This window comes from Crassostrea angulata, chromosome 9 (assembly GCF_025612915.1).
Source record: "Crassostrea angulata isolate pt1a10 chromosome 9, ASM2561291v2, whole genome shotgun sequence".
In the NCBI taxonomy this organism is placed as follows: Eukaryota; Metazoa; Mollusca; class Bivalvia; order Ostreida; family Ostreidae; genus Magallana; species Magallana angulata.
In genome coordinates, this window is record NC_069119.1 from 34,567,792 (window position 1) to 34,585,963 (window position 18,172).

General features: G+C 32.5%; 1 protein-coding gene across 1 annotated transcript; it reads right to left on the reverse strand.

The window, feature by feature from the left end:
- Positions 1 to 4,361: 4,361 nt before the first annotated feature.
- On the reverse strand, positions 4,362 to 6,350 carry LOC128163394 (pancreas transcription factor 1 subunit alpha-like). Its single transcript, XM_052826992.1, has 2 exons — positions 5,561 to 6,350; positions 4,362 to 4,989 (listed from the first exon to the last, which is right to left on the reverse strand). Exons 1-2 carry the CDS (start codon positions 5,982 to 5,984, stop codon positions 4,799 to 4,801), a joined length of 615 nt encoding a protein of 204 aa, XP_052682952.1. The 5' UTR covers positions 5,985 to 6,350; the 3' UTR covers positions 4,362 to 4,798.
- Positions 6,351 to 18,172: the final 11,822 nt, after the last annotated feature.

Sequence of the window (18,172 nt, forward strand, 5' to 3'; positions counted from 1 at the left end):
GTTGTCCGACTCCATTATGTTTCTATTGTGGTATTTAATGTTGTGATATACATGTTTAACAAATATTAAGGTACTTCACTACACCTAGACTTATACTTTTTAAGAACTACGTCACAAGATGGCGATTTAAATGTTTTGTTAAACTGTTTTTATCAATCAAATCAGATGTATATCGTCATAGCTCAGTGGTTAAAGTATCAGGCTTGTGAACCGCAGATCATGAGTTCGAATCCGCCTGTGGCTTTTGTTCATGTTTACTGAAAGAAATTTTTTAAAATAAAATTTTTATCCAAAATTGCACATTTTTTCGCCTATTTGATATATATACATGTACATGTACTTCTTATCCATCAAGCTCTCTATCATAATCAAGTAATTCTCTGCTGATTTGAGAAACTATTTCAAGGTTTAGTGAAGTACCTTAAGAGGACCGGAAAGTGGTGGTCATTTTAAGACACTGTAGTAATATCCTTGCGGAAAAGAGCTCTATATTAAAATATTGGAGCATTCTGGAAATCTTGTTAGATTAATGATAGTTTATAGCTTAATAAATCATGATCATGTTTTAAACATTTAGGTATAGGTCTTATAGGTATTTTGTTGACAACCCAGCGTCCTTATGTCTTACTTTTTTTTTGTAATAGAACTTCTCAGGAAAAATCGGTAAAATTTACCCTGAAAAATATATATAAGTATGTCAGTCAGCTAGTCCATTATTTTTTTTTTCGTCTAATATAAATTCCTTGTACCTTGTTCAACGGCGAGGAGGAAAAACGGTTCGGAAAGTTATTTTTTTTCTCTGTATTTTTATTAGGGGTTTTTTACGGGGAATGGGGGCCTTTTACATAAATTTCAAAAATTATTCCAGAATGTTTTGATAACAGATTTTGAAGTCTAATTCATTCAACATTGACGACTCTCTGTAGTTAAAAGTGATAAGGGTGGGAATGTATTAAGTTTGGTAAACATTCTTTTATAATATTCTTCGAGTTATCTTTCTTTGAACAATTTGATAAATAACAGTGAACAAGCTTATTTTATTATGGTCCATATCAACTGCGATCGATCGATAATTTAAAGTGAATGTATAAACAAAATATTAAATTTTGATACATAAATTCTGTGCAAATTTCTCGCGTGAATGTTGTTTTTCCGCATGATACACTCAATCCAATTTGACCAATGATCGAGATATTATTTTTCTTTGTGCTTCGATGTAGATTTTTTCCGCTTGAATGTCGTTTCTTGTTTTAAAACAGTCGGGCTTTTCCGTCAAAAAAGGAAAAATTAAAAATTGAAGAATAATATTAGTAAGGTTTTGCAATCGCTTCTTGTCATTCTTACTCTTTTGGGGGGAGGGGGGTGGGTGTTATATTGCTTTCCAGAATTATCTAGAAAGGTGATATACATGTAATACTATTAATTGTAAGGAAACGTAAGTTTTACCATCTTGGCGTTATATGACTAAAGTTTTTCTTGCACATATGTACATTATATGTGTAGGTTAGACGATGAACTGAGAAACTTCAGAATTCGGATTATATCTATTTTTTTTTTCGAGATTGCAATCGTACAGTCTAATCACAGTAGCTTTCCCAGAATGCCCGATCGTAAAGTGGAGCATGCGTAATCCAGAATTGAACAAACGTATGTAGTTGCAAGCGCTCGAAAGCGCTTGCAAAAAAGCATCGTACATTTTTGTTGACTTAAAACCATTTTAACAGGAGCTTGGACTTTGGGTAGTTGTGTCAAACAGCGATGTGACGTACGCCTTTCTATTTTTTTTTTTTTTTTTTTGCTCGCCACTAAGCGATGGCTCTCTGTATTCAACACGATTTGGCTGGCTTTTGAGCTAAGACTTCGCAATTTCTGTATTTCTCACAAGACACCATTTATAACTTATTTTGACGCAGAAAAAAAAAATAGTTACTCCCTGCCGAAAGTCCAAGGTCTAGTTAAAGTAGTTCCATCTGCAAATCACGTTTTTTCGGGGATTTTTTTCTTCGACAAGATTAAGGATGAAACAGATGAAACTAAAATCAATGTTAATTTATTTTTAACTTTATTTAGTTTTTCTTCAGATTGTCCAAAATAATAACCGTGGATGTTCTTGAGTTCAGAATTGACTTACAGATATTTTGTTGAAATCAATTAATATAAATAGATATAGTTTCCAGTTTGATTAACAACAATTATTTTTAAAAAAAGTTCATTTGGCACGGGAGAGAAAAATTGTTTTTAATCAGATAAACTAAAAAAAAAATCAATATATACTGATTGCAATTTTGAAATCCAGAAAATAGAAGAAAGTATATATATTTTCAAAAGTAATTGTTGATTCAATGAGTAAAATCAATAAATTAGTTACAACGTGAAGAGTTGTGTACAAAATACAGCAATGGTTTGGATCCGTGGGAGAGCCACCAGCCGCTCGCTGAAATCTCGTCTCGGCAAAGTCTCGTGGAGTACGCCAACTGACGAGTTCTCAGTGCTTCTGTCTTATAACCAAAGACAGAAAAATACCGTTACTTTGCTGTAACTAAAGACGGTGTATTCTCTGATCAATAATTTAACAGTTAAACAAATACCAGAATTGGCCGATCAAGTGTACTAGCATTTAACGTTGTCAAAACGATGCTGACTAATTCCGTACTTGCGACTCTTTGTTTCTTAATGCTAACTTGCCTTCAAAGAAATCGTTGCGCGTCTAATCATAAATGTTAGTTTATCGTAAAAGTTTGTTTTCCGATTTTTCTGTTATTAAAATAAGTTATGTTGATATGTTAAGAAAAGATATGTTTATGTCCCATCAGGCAAGTGTTGGTTTTTTTTTTTTTTTTTTTTTTTTGGGGGGGGGGGGGGGGTATTGAATTGCCAAATGAAATGAAATCACGATATACTAACATAAGAAAAATGCAGATTGACAATAAAAGAAGAAAATATGCTCACCCCTGCAAAATTTCAGCGCTTAATCTTATTCTCATGCATTGTAGTTTTAACAAGTATGATTAAATTAAGATTTTAAAAAATGTAAATATAACTTCGCATGATTTATATATAAAGTTAAAGAAATAATAAAGCAAGCTACAAGCTAATCCTGTACAATTTTTATATAAATGACTGGAGACTGCAAATTAAATCAGGAGCAAAATTAACTGTTAAGACATGTCTTTTCATCCCGATTCGATTCTTAAAAATGTTATTGTGAATTTTTTTTACGGAATCTGGTGTAATTAAATTTCTATGCGCTTTTCAAGCATTTAGGCGATTTGTGTTTTTTTACAGTATCAGCATGAAACATGCAGTTTATCACGTAATACGCTGGGTTTTTTTTTTGTATTTTCCGTTATTTTTTAGATTACACTATTCAATATCTAATTTTATTTTGATTTCTAAACATCGTAAAATAAACATTAAAAAGAAATCTCAAGGTGTCATTTGCATTTTTTTTTGTAATTTGTAAAAAAAAAATGATATGAAGGATAAAAATATCCCGGCTATTGAATTTCAAATTCAATTACAGTTAGACCCCACCCAAACGTCAACTTCAGTTTCCCCCTTCGGGGCCCCTCCTGTATTTACTTATGTCGCGTGGATTTGGAGTGGGTCTCTCGGAGCTTATTGTATTGCTGCGGGTTTGAGAAGTGGTCTTTTGAAAAACTGAAAAACCGATCTATTGATTGCGGGCATTGGATGAGGACTTTGATGAGTAATTAGTTAAACCCTTGTAGGTTTAGAAGCAGGTGCCCTCTTCAACTGCTCGCAGATGATTTTTATTTCAAATGTAATTATTTCTTTAAAAATTTGCTTTGGTTATTATTTTTTATTTCAATTCAAGATTACATCACCTGATTATTGACAGATGTCTTGTCGTCTTGTCTCCATTTTTTTTGGCGTGGTTTATTTAGACTTATTGAATAATATCTATTTTTGTTTGAAAAGAAATCATTTAAAGGTATTTTGTTTTCTATTTATTTAGTTTTGTTCTTTGAACTCATTATTTATTTATTAATTTATTTATTTATTTATTTATTTATTTATTTATCTATTTATTTATTTTCATTATGTCTCCAAAAATCATTTAAATAAAATTTTTTAATCTTTTTAAGCCAAATATTTTTTAATGTCACAAAACTTTCTTCATAATTAATTATGATTTTTAAAAATTGCTCAAATTCGTATAGTTTAGTTATTGGGTTTTTTCTCAAAATACTTGCTATTCTCTTTCTTTTGTATCAAATATTTCTTGGCTATTATGTGCGTTCAATTTCGATATTAAAAGAGACTATTTTATATTCTTACAATGTACAGGTGCGCTTTTTTATCACATACTTGATAGACAAATATAAAGAAAAACCTCGGAAAGAATTTATAATTTTATTGATTTTACAAAGATTGCAAAGTCAATATGTAATAGTCTTCATCATATAAAAATATAAAATGTGTAACATGTTATAAATACAGCATAAAAATAAATAATTGTTTCGTACGATATTCAACAAATAAATAAGAATCAACAAGAACAATAATACTATGACGTCATCATTGTCATGCATCTAACATCGCATTTTGCATGGCGTTGTCAAGAAAAATCACCCCGCAGAGCAACCGTTTCACGGGTAACTTGGGTAAATGGATTTTTATTTTTCGATGATTAAGAAGTCAAAGTATCTTTCTGATTTCGATGCACTTTGTCCAAACCTTAGCTTTGCAAATATGGCTCACAATATCGTCTGCAACAAGTCAGTATGTATTTCTTTTCGGAAGAACCTCGGGATTTTGTTTTGGAAAAGAATCATCACAGATATTGATGGAAGTCGTTGGAATAGGAACTTAGATTAATCAGGTCGGATTCGGTTGGAATTTCCGGAACCCAGACTTTGGCGGAGTAACGGTTGGTCCCGGTTTGGTTCGGTGGCTTATTTATCTCCCAGGAGAGAGAGTGCCCGAGAAGAGGTTCCTGTTGATCCAAAAGTCCGCCCGTCTCATCTGAAAGAAGACAACAAATTACATCAAAATCTTTGAAAGGGTAGGGGCTACTGTTTGTTAATGATTAAGAGACGCAACGAAAGTGTCTAGTGGTTAAAACAATTAAAACGAACAAAATGTCATCCGTTATATAAAGTTTTCAGAGAAAAATGAGTAGTACTGGGTGAGTCTTTCTATCATTTATATGTATCATACAAGTATTCGTGTTGTATATTGCTTGTTAAAGTGGCGAATGTTTGATATATTTATACATATTCCTAATAAATTGCAATTTATTACGTATTTACATAAATTATGGCCATCATTATTATTCTAACAAAGTATTAAATAAATTTCTTATTTCAACCAAAATTCGAAAAGAGAATCTTTATATTGGCGAAATAGGCAAAATATTAATATCCTAAATCCACTCGTCCTATGAAAAAAAGACCTCTGATTTTTTTTCCCTGCAATATTTCACAAGCTCTTACAGCCCCTCTACCCCTACCCCCTGCATAACCCTTCCCCCACTGACCTAACCCCCAAAAGAAATAAAGGCGGAGTTTTTGTCCTGCAATGTAATAAAGCTTACCGGAGAAGTGGCAGCGGACGATGATTTTTTCGTGGGCTCTACTGTTCTTTTTCATGGCCGCCTCAGAGGGAAGGTCAGTAGTGGTCTCCACCAAGTTAGACAAATGTCCGATGTAACGAATGGCCAACCTCAAAGTGTCCACTTTTGACAACCTCCGGTCGGCGTTAAGGTTCGATGGGATGGAGTTGCGTAGGTTGTCAAACGCATCGTTGATGGATTTCATCCTCCGCCGCTCGCGCATGTTGGCGGCTTTTCGTTGTTGTTGTTTTTTCACCGGTTTGCCGGTATGCTTGTCCGTAAAGAAAAAGAAATTGTCCTCGTCTGATTCGTTGGACGCTTGGCTGTCCAAGCCGTCACTGTATTCCAGAGGCTCGTAGAAGTCGAGAAAGTCCTCGTCCAATAGGAAAGTATCCATGGCGGTCATTGTTGGGCGGACAAAAAACTTGGAAGACGAAGTCCAAAATACGGGGAAAAAATTCACCAATAAAAAAATCTTTAGGTCCAAACGCTAGTGCACTTCAAGTTGGATAGCTTTCTCATTGACAACTCCTTAATCGATTACCTCGTCATTAAAAAAGAGGAGACACCTAATGCTGATGTCGCAGAAAAGCGAAAAAAAAATCGGAAATACTGTTGGACGGTAAATCGTCATATGATAAGAAAATAACAGTCAGTGCCTCTCTGTGTAGTGTACTGATAAGAGTAGTACACACAGGCAGGTAGAGGGTTTGTAAGTTCGATTTGACAGGACTATAGCTCTGAAAACACGGCGCACGCGACTCTCTCGGGTTTATATCGGGTTAGGACCGATTCCTACCCCATTCCCGTCCACTGTCGACCAATCAGATCGCTCGCGTGCGCCGAGGACACGGGGTTCGAGTTAACACGCCGCGGTAAATAAATAATTATTTTGGCACTAAGATATTTAAAATTGATAACGTACCCTGCTCTCTCCGATAGCAAGATATCGGGGGGAAAATCGCCGAAAAATTTAAAACGACCGGATCGCTAGAGCAGCGAAGTGAAGGTTGACTAAAATACTACCCGACCAACGCTGTTTTTAGTTAAGGGTTATTATTTGGTTTTCTTTTGGGTTTTTTTTATATTTTAGATCAATAAAATATTTAGATAATTTATTCAATATTATTCATTTTATTGATTGGTTTTTCGATTATTCATATATTTACTTTAGTTAGGTGTCCCATCCAAAAATTTAGATTATTCGGAATTAGTTATGGACTCATTGACAATTAGAAATTGTTAAATAGTAAAAGGCAGAGGTACATGTAAGTTAAGTTTGCATTGACTTATCAATGCAGTATTTTTCAGTTTTATGCACATACGCCCTTTTTACAGACAATACTACAAAAAGTAATTTTTACGATTAATTTATGTAAATTAACACTTAAAAGTAAATGGATTTTGTGATTAATTCTCTATAAAGTCTATCTAAAGTATATTTTAATTAAAAGAATAGAAATACCAGATTCACAGACTTTAATGATTTGTTTACACCCAATAGCAAATTTTAACTATTCTAATGGTTCTGTCACAAATACGTTTTTTTTTATAAATTTTTTATCATTTAAGATTCCATCCGTCACGAGTAAAACACATTTCTTATGGTTGGAAGAAGTTATTTCATAATATAAGTAATTTTATAGAATATGAACATTTGATAGGAGGAAGATACTGTTTCAAATCTTCCCAGCGTCATGAACCAAAACTGATGACGACGTATTGCGCATGCTCTATTCGGTAAACAATACAACATTAATGTACTAGTAACCATAGCAACTGTTGTTTTGTCGTAAAACTGTTAAGGAGGCTGGAAAGTCAACAATTAAATCGGCAGATCTACCTTAAATTTTTAAATAATATGATATTTTTGGACCATAGACTATTATTTAGATAAGAAAACTCCAAATATTTTAGCTTTAAAATTTGAACATTTTCCTATATCTTTATACACAAAGCTCTTCGTCGAAAGGAGATACATAAAGTCTAGTAATGGCCACGGCCATCCAGTCATCTTAATCATCATTGGTAATTGTTGTTTTAACTTTCTCTGGTCCTTTGTCGTATGAAAAGAAAAATCCGTTGCAAAATTTTCAAAGAGTGTGCAAATCTTATAACATTATATATTGATGCCATCATCTAGACCACAGAGTCCAAATGTGGATCATGTTCAAAAATTTTACAATTTTAGAAATGTTTGCTTCAAAATGCAGGATATTTCATGGGTTTCTTTCAAATGATTGAATCATGTTTGAATTTATGATATTAACTTTTGACACTTTTTAATTATCAGTATGTCAATGAACTGTGCAATAACAGTGCAAAAATATCAGACAGTTTCTACCAAACTTCATCTGCTATGTGAATTTATCGCAGCATACCATTCAAATTTTATTCTTGTCTTGTTCTTGTCTTAATTTAGAATTTTCAGAACCCAGCAGCCATGCGTCTCTTGTGTATATTTCGTTTGGTTAAGTTAAAATTGACTCATTTTCTGGCTTTGTACTGCCCAATAAATTACTCTTAGCCTGCACCACCTCTGCCCCACCTTCTATACACAGAGGAAACGGTTTGGGAACATTGAACATTATATTTCCAAAGATCCCCCTTTAATGTGACATATGATAACTGGCAATAACTTTAAATTCATATCTCATCAAATGCCATTAACTGTTAAATAAATGGTATGTTCATTCTGAAAATAAAGTAAATATGCATACAGAAGGTAATTTAACTCGGCCAAAATGGTACCATTGTGTAATGGAAGAGAAGTTAACAAAATGGTTTCTAGATCTTCAAACGGGGGAAAATAAATGAAATAAATTAACCCGTGAAAAAAGAAGGACCTTGACAGATGACCTAGGAAAAATATATATTTCGACAAATTATGGTTTGAAAAATGGAATATCATAAATTGTCTCTGTGAACAAGAATTGATTATGACTTCAACGCGTCTCGACAATTTATTTTAGTCCACACTGTCCTGTAAACGTTATATAAAAATAATCTTTTATTATAGAGTGAAGAAGAGACACTAGATCAAAGGCACGAAAAAAGACATCTGAGAATTCATACAACATTCGTTCTCTGGATTCAACCCCCAATTCAATTTGTAGCAATGAACCATGCAGAGAAAAAAAACCTAAATAAAAAATAATGTAATTTTGATATGGAAAATATGTCTTCTCTCAAAATTAATAGGACTGCATTACCGTTGCAATATCTAGACTTTATAAATCTCCTTAATGCAAAGAGCTCTCAATAAAGATACAGGAAAACATTCAAAATTTTAAACTAAAGAATTCGGAATTTTCCTTTACTAAATGCTATAGTTTATGGCTATTATTAATGAATAAAACCTAATGTCGATTATGATCTGATGGGGAATTTGTTGAATATTCAGTCGTCTTAACGTTTTAGTTTTTGAAAATATGATTAGGTATGACAGATTTGATTCGGTCGGGTTTTTGGGGTGATAAACAGATTATTCCCGTTATAATCGCCGGGTCATACAGGTCCGTGCTCCATTCACACCTTTAGTTTTATCACAATAATTCTCCATGACATGTCAAGCTTAAATTTTCTTATCGCTGATAAAAATTGTTGTTCCTTCTATTTCTGATCTGCCTTCCGTTGTCACTCCTAATCCGCATGAATTTCTATATCATGGACACTGCATGGCAATTCAAGATTTATAAGTGTTTAACTTTCATTCATGCTTACAATTCAAGTTTTTACAATGTTTATTCTGTGCCATTCCGATTTTGTAGCGATGAATCTTTTTTTTTTCGATTTTGTTATGCGTTTTTGTGTTTTGGGGGTTTTTTGTGTCGATTACTAGTATGTTCAGGAAGGATCTACCTTAGTGTTTTAAAAATGATTTAGATAACAATAAACTATGAATAAATGAAATAAAATTCATTCTTTTTTTAACTGCATCTGAATAAGTTGAGATTATAATATGCGTATATGTTCAATGTTATTTATAAACACTGTAAAAGATTATTTCATACCTCCATTTAAATATGTGTATTTTTTAAAAATTGATGTAGGAAAATATATATATAATTATTCCGTTTAGTAACCTGCACTAATTGACACCCGACCGGTTAAAACGAGAAAACGACGCCGATATTAACGATAATCGTTTACTTCCGGAAATTCGTTACCGAGTTTTCGTGGATTTGTTACAGCTCAAATAACGAATGATCCTTTACGGCGCGGAAATTGAATATGTACACGTTCAAAAAAATTTAAAAGGGGGGTTTAATGAAAAATTCCTCAAGCAGTGCACAAAACTTGATCCCTCAAAAAGAAGATGTAATACTTTCTCTTTAAATGCGTATCTTTTGACCTCTTATGACCATATTGTATCGCGAGTATGCGCTGTTTAGCCTTCATATCCTGCCAGCTTCCGGTCGGCCTTTTCGATCTTCCGTAGACAAGAGAGTTTACCGACAAACGATGCTAGGTATCCCCCGTCTCCTCATAATAAAGCAAACCTTCACCATTCTTTTCCTATGTCAACAATATGTGCCGAATTATTTGATTAGCACACAAAAACGATTATTAGAAGCAGCTAGTGTAGAAATGAATGATTTAATTGTTCTCTCCGTTCCAATATTAAATTTTGTCTGAATAAACAATGAATAAAGTTTTCTACTTAAAAAGCACCCCTACTAGCTTTGTCGGTCGATTGGGGAATTCCTTGTTTGAATTCGTTTCAGGGCTATTATGATATTAATACAAAAACTTGAATGAGTCTTGCTATAACACTTTAATTGAATATTAAAAGCCGAAGAAAAGAAAATTTTCTTTTATTTGTCGAATAAAGAATACTCTCTTTGTCCGCACAGTAACGCTTCGATTTTCTTAACAAAAATAGAAAGTTGATTCCGAAAAAAAAGATAAAATACAGACAAAGATTTCAAAATGGAAAAAGTTACATTAATTTTTTTGTATTTTTAAGTGCAGAAGTTTTAAACAGTTTTTGTGTGCATTTCTCGAAAGAGGGGATACGTGAATGAAAGCATGTATTGAACAATCTCTCTCTCTCTCTCTCTCTCTCTCTCTCTCTCTCTCTCTCTCTCTCTCTCTCTCTCTTACGTTGTAAGATCTGTCTTGTTATCAAATCTTAACAACACAGCTTACCAGTTTCATATCGATGTAATAATTGATCAAATTCATTATAATAATTCAGAGAATGCAATCCGTGTATTAGAAAAAATATTCAAAGAAAGGAATCTCTCATGTACTTAACTAAATTAAACCGATTTATCCTCCATCTATTTACATGTAAAATGACACCAAACTTGCAAACCTGCCTGGAGTTTAATGTCATATCAAATTAATTCGACCTATGCAGACTACAATTTAAAAATATCTTTCTTGAGAATTAAATTTTTAAACGCGTTTTAATTCACAGAGTGAAAAATAAAAAGTGAGCCACATGACAAAAAAAAAGATACAACTTAAGATCTTTTGAATTTATTTTTTTTTGGCGATAAATTAGCGAAAGTATACGCATAAAAATAAATTGATGAGAGAAATGGAAAAAAAAAATAATCAAATTTTATTAAAGTCAATTCGTTGACTGAGTACCATATATACACCTTTCTATTCTCGACATTTTACTAGCTCTTAAGTCTCATCTATGGTGCTCTAAAAGTTTGAGAATACTCCTTCAGTTAAGAAGCTAAGCATGCCACTTGGATTTAAATACGGACCTTTTACTATGTAGCGAGTTATTTTGGAGCAGACGACAAGTCACGCGCGACACCCGTTCCTCTCTTCGTTGTCACGCGCGTTCTGGCGGCTGTTTATTTACCTGTAAATTTCAAACGTCAACTGGGGCATAGAGAAGGTACACAAATACTGACAACAGGTACTCGTGTGTTAAAACATCTCCTGAAGAGGAACTGTTGGTTTTTCATACCTTTATTTGATCGTCTTACTGTTAAAGTTCTGTTTAAGCCGTTTAACACTGCTTTGCTGACACGAGATGGGATAAGGCTCAAATGGTGTGATAAATTTTAACCACAGTATAACTGACAAAAGAGAAGTCGGATAAATATACTATCTCAGCGATAAATAATTATGTCAGTGCACGTGCCATTATAACGCGATTTCTAAAAAAAATCAAACGTGGCCTATAATATACCATTGCTTATAGAATATTACCATTTTAACTATTAATGTAGCTAACCTGCCAGGTGAAATATATACCTTTGTAAAAACATCCCAAAAGCTAATAATAACTGCAAAAGAAAATTATATTCCTTTAACGTATTTAGATAATACTATCGAAATGATATAGATTATTTTAATATTTAAATTTTAAAATTTGGTTTACTTTAAATACATTTTTTTTAATTCGGTTGTAAAATTTAATTTCCTAAAGGTACAAGTCCATGTTTTAAACAGTTTTTAAATACAAAATTTTTTACAGATATTGAGGATACAAGATTTTTTTTTTAAAATTACGAGTCTGTGTATTTTCTGTAATATTGACCAACTTTCTCTTTAGAAGATCCCTAACAGGCTGGCAGGTTAGCAATTGATGATGCAGACATTAAAAATAAACCTGCAAATTTGCAATACTTTATTACTTTTTTCACGGATGGAATCACGTGCATTCTTTAATCATTTGATTTTATGCAGCATCATACACGTACATAAACAGTTAAAATTCTTTAAAAAATTCTATGTCTGCATGTTGACAAGAAATGCTTTAAAATAAAGTCTCTCTAACTTGCAAAGTAATTTTGTAGACCCATGCAATAAATTAAGTTCATAGAAAAATAACTGCAGAAATTTACTGTACAGCTCTACGCAAAATTCTTGAATGCAATCAAACTTTTCAACCAAAATTTGTCCTTGAAGCCTAAACAAGTACAAATACTGCTTAAAGTTTGATTTTTTTTTATAAATACGCGTTTATGACCAAATTCTGTTGACATAAGACATGTTTACAATATATCTAAGCAAGGTATCTGCCGCTCGCCTTCTGATAAGCATTAGAAATAACATTGATACAGACTCTATAGTCTGAACATCTCAAGAGGCTCTCAGTCTGTGTTTATATAAAGCTTGCAATTACGTATCATAAACGGCCTGCTCTCTTTCATTTCATGGAAATCAAAATAAAATCGTGATTTGCAATCTTTTGTCAAATATGGTTCAGTAAATTGTCAATACACGGTATGCATGTTATCTATGTATAGACAACGAGGCAATTGGTCCACTCCAAAGAGACCAGATTGCGCAATGATTTCACGTGCAATTGCTCTTATTGCATATTGTATGAAACATTCATAGAATGTGCCGTTAGTTTTTTTTTTTTAAAAACATTTCCATGGTTTAATGTTGAACTTTTATACAACTTTTTAGATGTAAAAATAAATGTTACAAAAAATCAGGCTATAGTACAATTCATTCAAACAGAATTAATATTGCTCATTTGTTAAAAATAGGTAAATGCATTGAATACCAAATATGTTATGTGTTTATATAATTCAATATACATTTTACAAGTATTTGCTAACTTTCATATTGTTTACATATTTCATTGAATGGTAAGCGCACTGTAAGTAATACATGGACCTTTTCATTCATTTGCAATTGTATGATTTTTAATGATACATGTATATACATAGATAAACCCCGAAAACTTCCATAAATGCAGCTTTCCTATCGACGTCCTTAGCAACCTTATTTCACTATTGATTAAAAAAATAAATCACTAGTATTCCAATGAAAAGTGGAAGTAGACGAAATTGTCGACGATGATAAAGAAAATCCCGTATCATAAAAGAACAGTTTGATCCTAGGCTGAGCCATTTGCTACATTTGTCTGAGTGAATATTTCACTTTCATGGGGCGTGGTTGATGAAATTCCTTAAGGGTATCGAACATATTTGTTTGTAAATTACAGACAATCAACTGTGTGAAGACCTAATGTGGTCAGTCAAGAAACAGACGTTACGAATAATCAACCTTAAACAGACCATCAATACTCGCCGCATTTCGTCAATTAGCGACTGTTTCTTTTTGGACGGGTCAAAAAGGTCGGGATCGGCGTTCCCCTTAAGCGCGCGCGAGGTCACGGGGGTTCAAGTACAATCACCTGGCCTTTGACTTGGAAGAGTTATGAAGATCTTTGTCAACAAGCCGGACAATGTTTAGGGTGATAGAGATACGGCCATTAAACAGATTCAGATAGCCCGGCCCCATTGTCAACCTCCACCGTCCATATTTGTTTCTCCCGGCAGGTGAGAGAGATGTTTTTGATTACCGCTGTCCACCAGGCGGGATGTTTGCTGAGGAGAATAGAACAATAGTTATGATCCCTTATATCAATACTTAATCAGCCGATAACATAGCGTTTTCTTGTTGATATATGGAAGATTTTTGTCAAATACTTGCCACACACCCGCCACTAGCCGGGGATAATTGCGTAACGGGAATTTAGAGTTTTGAAGTAGTTACAGTTAGGATTAACTTGATATTTTGTAAAATCGTGATTGATGTGATTTTTTGTTCATTCGTGATTCAAATTTACGAAAAATTCATTTTTTCTACCCCAATCAATGATACATGTAGTTAAATAACTACAGAAGTTGTACTAAAAACATTGTTATCCATCAATGCAACGTGTAATTTAGCATTTCTTCATGCTCTTGGAGAAAAATTATCTTTAAAAGTAACGTATTTTGATGATAAAATAAACAAAGGAAGTCCATTTATTGAAATGTATCAAAATCATTCTACAAGTAATTGATTATTCTATTTTGTGATAAATATCATTATTATAGCAAGTATAGATAATTGCTTATCAAAATGTACACATACTTAATTGCATACCCTAGATAATTTAATTTTGTGTACCTAGAAAGTTTTAAATAATCAGCTTTTAAAAAGAATATACCAAAAATTTCTTTTAAATCAATTGACTGTTACAAAAAAGGCGTGAACCCGTTTTAACCCAAATCCGAGGTAAAGAGAAAAGAGAACTGACAATGTCAGGAGAATGATAATAAAGCTGTGAAGTTGTAGTTTTAATCATTGCCAATTACAGATCCTGTTGATAATTAGCCCTACTCACGCACTGAACCTTATCATGAACAAATGGTTATCAAATTTTCAAGTAACAGATTAAGGGTGCTTTGTAGAGTGCACTAATCTCGTATCTACGTCGATGCGCACGTGACGCGGCGAGAGTTAAACGTGATGTCGAGTTCAAACGTACGCCTGATGTCGCACGGCCAAAAGTGCAAAATCACGAAAGTCACGGAATGAAACAGGGCTCTAATTATACATCGAAAAAAAATATTTCTATAACAAAGAAATTTAATAACTACAAAAAGACAGTGTGTAAAATTGATGTGCAAAGTTTAAAATTATAAAATGTACATGTGTATTTTTAAAAAGAGGAGAATGCGTCCTGAAATGACAATTTCAGGCTTTGATATCAGATACACCTTTACTTTTACAAGTCTTTTAGAGTGAACATATAGGAAGACGATATTCATAACAACAGTTTCTATAATTGTCTTTTCTGAAAATTAAAAAAATCATTATTTATTATCTTAGAGCGACATATTTTAACACTGTGCCTGAAAATTACGTTTTATCTGAATATGCATTGTGATAATCATGTGATGGCCTATTGGAGTATTTGAATTACAGTCTATCAGGAGATACATTTGATTGTTTTTCTTTGGAAACAGCCTCATACACTGGCCATGGTGTAAAACTTTTACCTTTTCACTGGCTTAGTTATCTGGCACATATTTCAATAAGTATCTTTTACGAAGCAACTGTTATATACTGTTCTTGTTACTGTTTTTCTTAAATTAATATTTATTAAACCATAATATATGTGCCCGAAACAGCGATCAGTATGTACTTCAACAGGATATTAATTTTTTTTGCCTTCGCAATTGATGATAAAAAGTTGTGATTTTTTATCATGCTTTGATTTATATGGTGTTTTTTCTTAATGAAATTCATGCATGTTCTTTAAAAATGCATCAAATGAATCATCGGATTTCCTGAATAAAGTTGATATATAATATTTTTTATTCAGATGTCAATCAATTTTCGAACGATGAACCCTATTGTTGTGATGATGACACATTTGTGTATCTTAACAATAAAAATATTTCAAGGTGTTTCTGTTATATGTTTATAAACAAATAATAGACAACATGAATGGGGAAATATAAACACTAATATTAGATAATGTGAGGGGAAAAAAATAATAAAAAGCCTCGAGACCCTAGTGGTACCATTTCTATTCAACCCAAAGAACAGGAAATCGTTTTCTATAGTAAAGAGACATTTTATAAATCAACTCGATCCCCTTGTATAATATTTATCATTTGTTGGATGCTTAGTCAGTTCTGTTCAAAGTGTCAGTCTTTGGGGTCTTGCCTGCAGCGTTAATAAGTATTTGAATAGTTTGAGGCACAGTGGGGACCCAAACATTGCTTAAACACGGGCACAAACCGTCAATTCATCCCACTTCCTCCCAAAAAAATCAAGGTTATCTAACAGGCTTTTATGTCGACAACGCCCCAAAGAAATAATAAAAAAGTTCACACCCTACTGTCGATTTATGACCCTGTTATGATAAAGATCATTTGTAACATACACCTATGAATCCAGGTCAAGACCGAATCATTTCAGTAAAGGTGTTTTTTTTTTCTTTTTAGGTTTTTATTCAACTTTATATTAGAAATCTTACTAACAGACGTATTTACTTATTTAATGCCTACTTACAATCTATAATATTTCACTCAATATTTTAGATGGTTGACAGTTTGTTATTGTCATTTTTTCATGTACTGTCTTAACAAAATGATTTCTTGTAATCAATAATCCTTAAAATATATATATATATATATACACACACACACTAACAACGACAACTGATCGGATTCTGATTTATTCACCATTTCATTTATATGCATAGTTTTAAGTATGTGAGAATAATGATTATGATATTTTATATAGGTTAAGATTATTAAAGAACTTAATGTGCTATACACAGAATTATGTATGATAGTAATAAACTACTTTCTTTATTATTGATAAAAGCAAATAATATGTTTTTAGGTAGGCGGTGTTTTGTTTAGTTTTGTATCTTATTTGCATCAATTATCAACAACTCTGGATTGTTTTTAGCACAATTATCAAATCTAGATTTTATTTGCATCAGATATCAAGTTCAAGTTTAGGTTATTCATTACAGAATACACAACATCATAAATCGTCGAAGGACGACATCTATGGTCATACAGAAAAACGATAAAAGTAAAAATGGACATAATAAAATCAATATCGATACTTATGTAATACTTTGGTACAAAGGATCAGAACAAGAGAGAGAGAGAGAGAAAAAAAAAAACAAAGTGGAACACCCAGCATAGAAAATATTTTAAAATAAAAGTTAGTGACTCAGGATGTTATTTGCATAAGTTATAAACTCTAGATTGTTTTTGCACAATTATCAACACAAATTTTATTTGCATCAATTATCAAGTCTGAATACTAGTGCAAACTGATCACTAAATAGAAAGGTTAATACACTTGACTTCTAACATTATTTAAATTTGTTATTATAAGATATTTTTTAAAAGTCTAGTAGATATTTTTGTTTTGCCTCTGATTATAGATTGACGCTCTACAAGATAAACGTGCGTCACATAATTACAGACAAATAAAGTTTGGCAAAAACATGGCAGACAGAACGACTTTCCATTATATTTTGTTCTTATACGTACATGTATATAGATACATAAATGTCCAAAATGTTTTGGTCCTCAAGAAATCAAAAAATCAAAATAATTTTTGTGTAATTACTGAATATATACAGAAATTTCTACAGCACCAACTCGACTCTCCACAGGAAAAAGCTCTGTAATTCAGTCAACTAAATGTTAACTGAAAGGTCTGGAAAGGTGACTGAACGCCTTAGTTTTGCTGTTCAACCCCCTTTTAGATATCTTTCATCAATTTTTCAGTTGACTTAATGGCAGTATATCATTATGCAGAGATACTGGTGTGCGACCAGTTCTCGCCGAGTACCATTTCTCGCCCGTACATTATGACGTAAGTTTTCGTATAAAACTTTATATGTTGATATATGTTGATAAAATGACGTCACAATATACTGGCGAAAAACTGGTTCTCGGCGAGAATTGGTGGTTGATAGACAAAAATTGGTCAGGACCGTGCAGCCCTCATGAAGGGGAAGGATAATGATACTATTATAGACAATTCCTAACAATAAAAACATATATTATTGGAAGTAAATACCGGGGTATATTGAAAAATGCATCAGCAGTGTTTTCCAGTCTCGTCTCACCCCCTCACTATTTACAGTTTTTCACATTTTCGTCATGTATTTGAATAAATGGCCCTTTTTCACCTTCACCTATGTTGTGTCTTTTCTAATTTCATTAAAAAAACAGTACAGTCGTCTTGTCTCTTTATAACAAAGAAACATAAAATATATAATTGAAAGTGTATAGAAATGTATTCAAACTTTAAAGCTAAATCGTCGAATTTTATTTCAAAGTGATAGTTTAT

Bases quoted from the DNA above. Each gene is read 5' to 3' on its own strand.
- LOC128163394 (XM_052826992.1), bottom strand. From the start codon at position 5,984: ATGACCGCCATGGATACTTTCCTATTGGACGAGGACTTTCTCGACTTC. The intron at 4,990-5,560 runs GTAAGCTTTATT...GTCTTCTTTCAG, and splicing joins CGTCCGCTGCCACTTCTCCG to ATGAGACGGGCGGACTTTTG.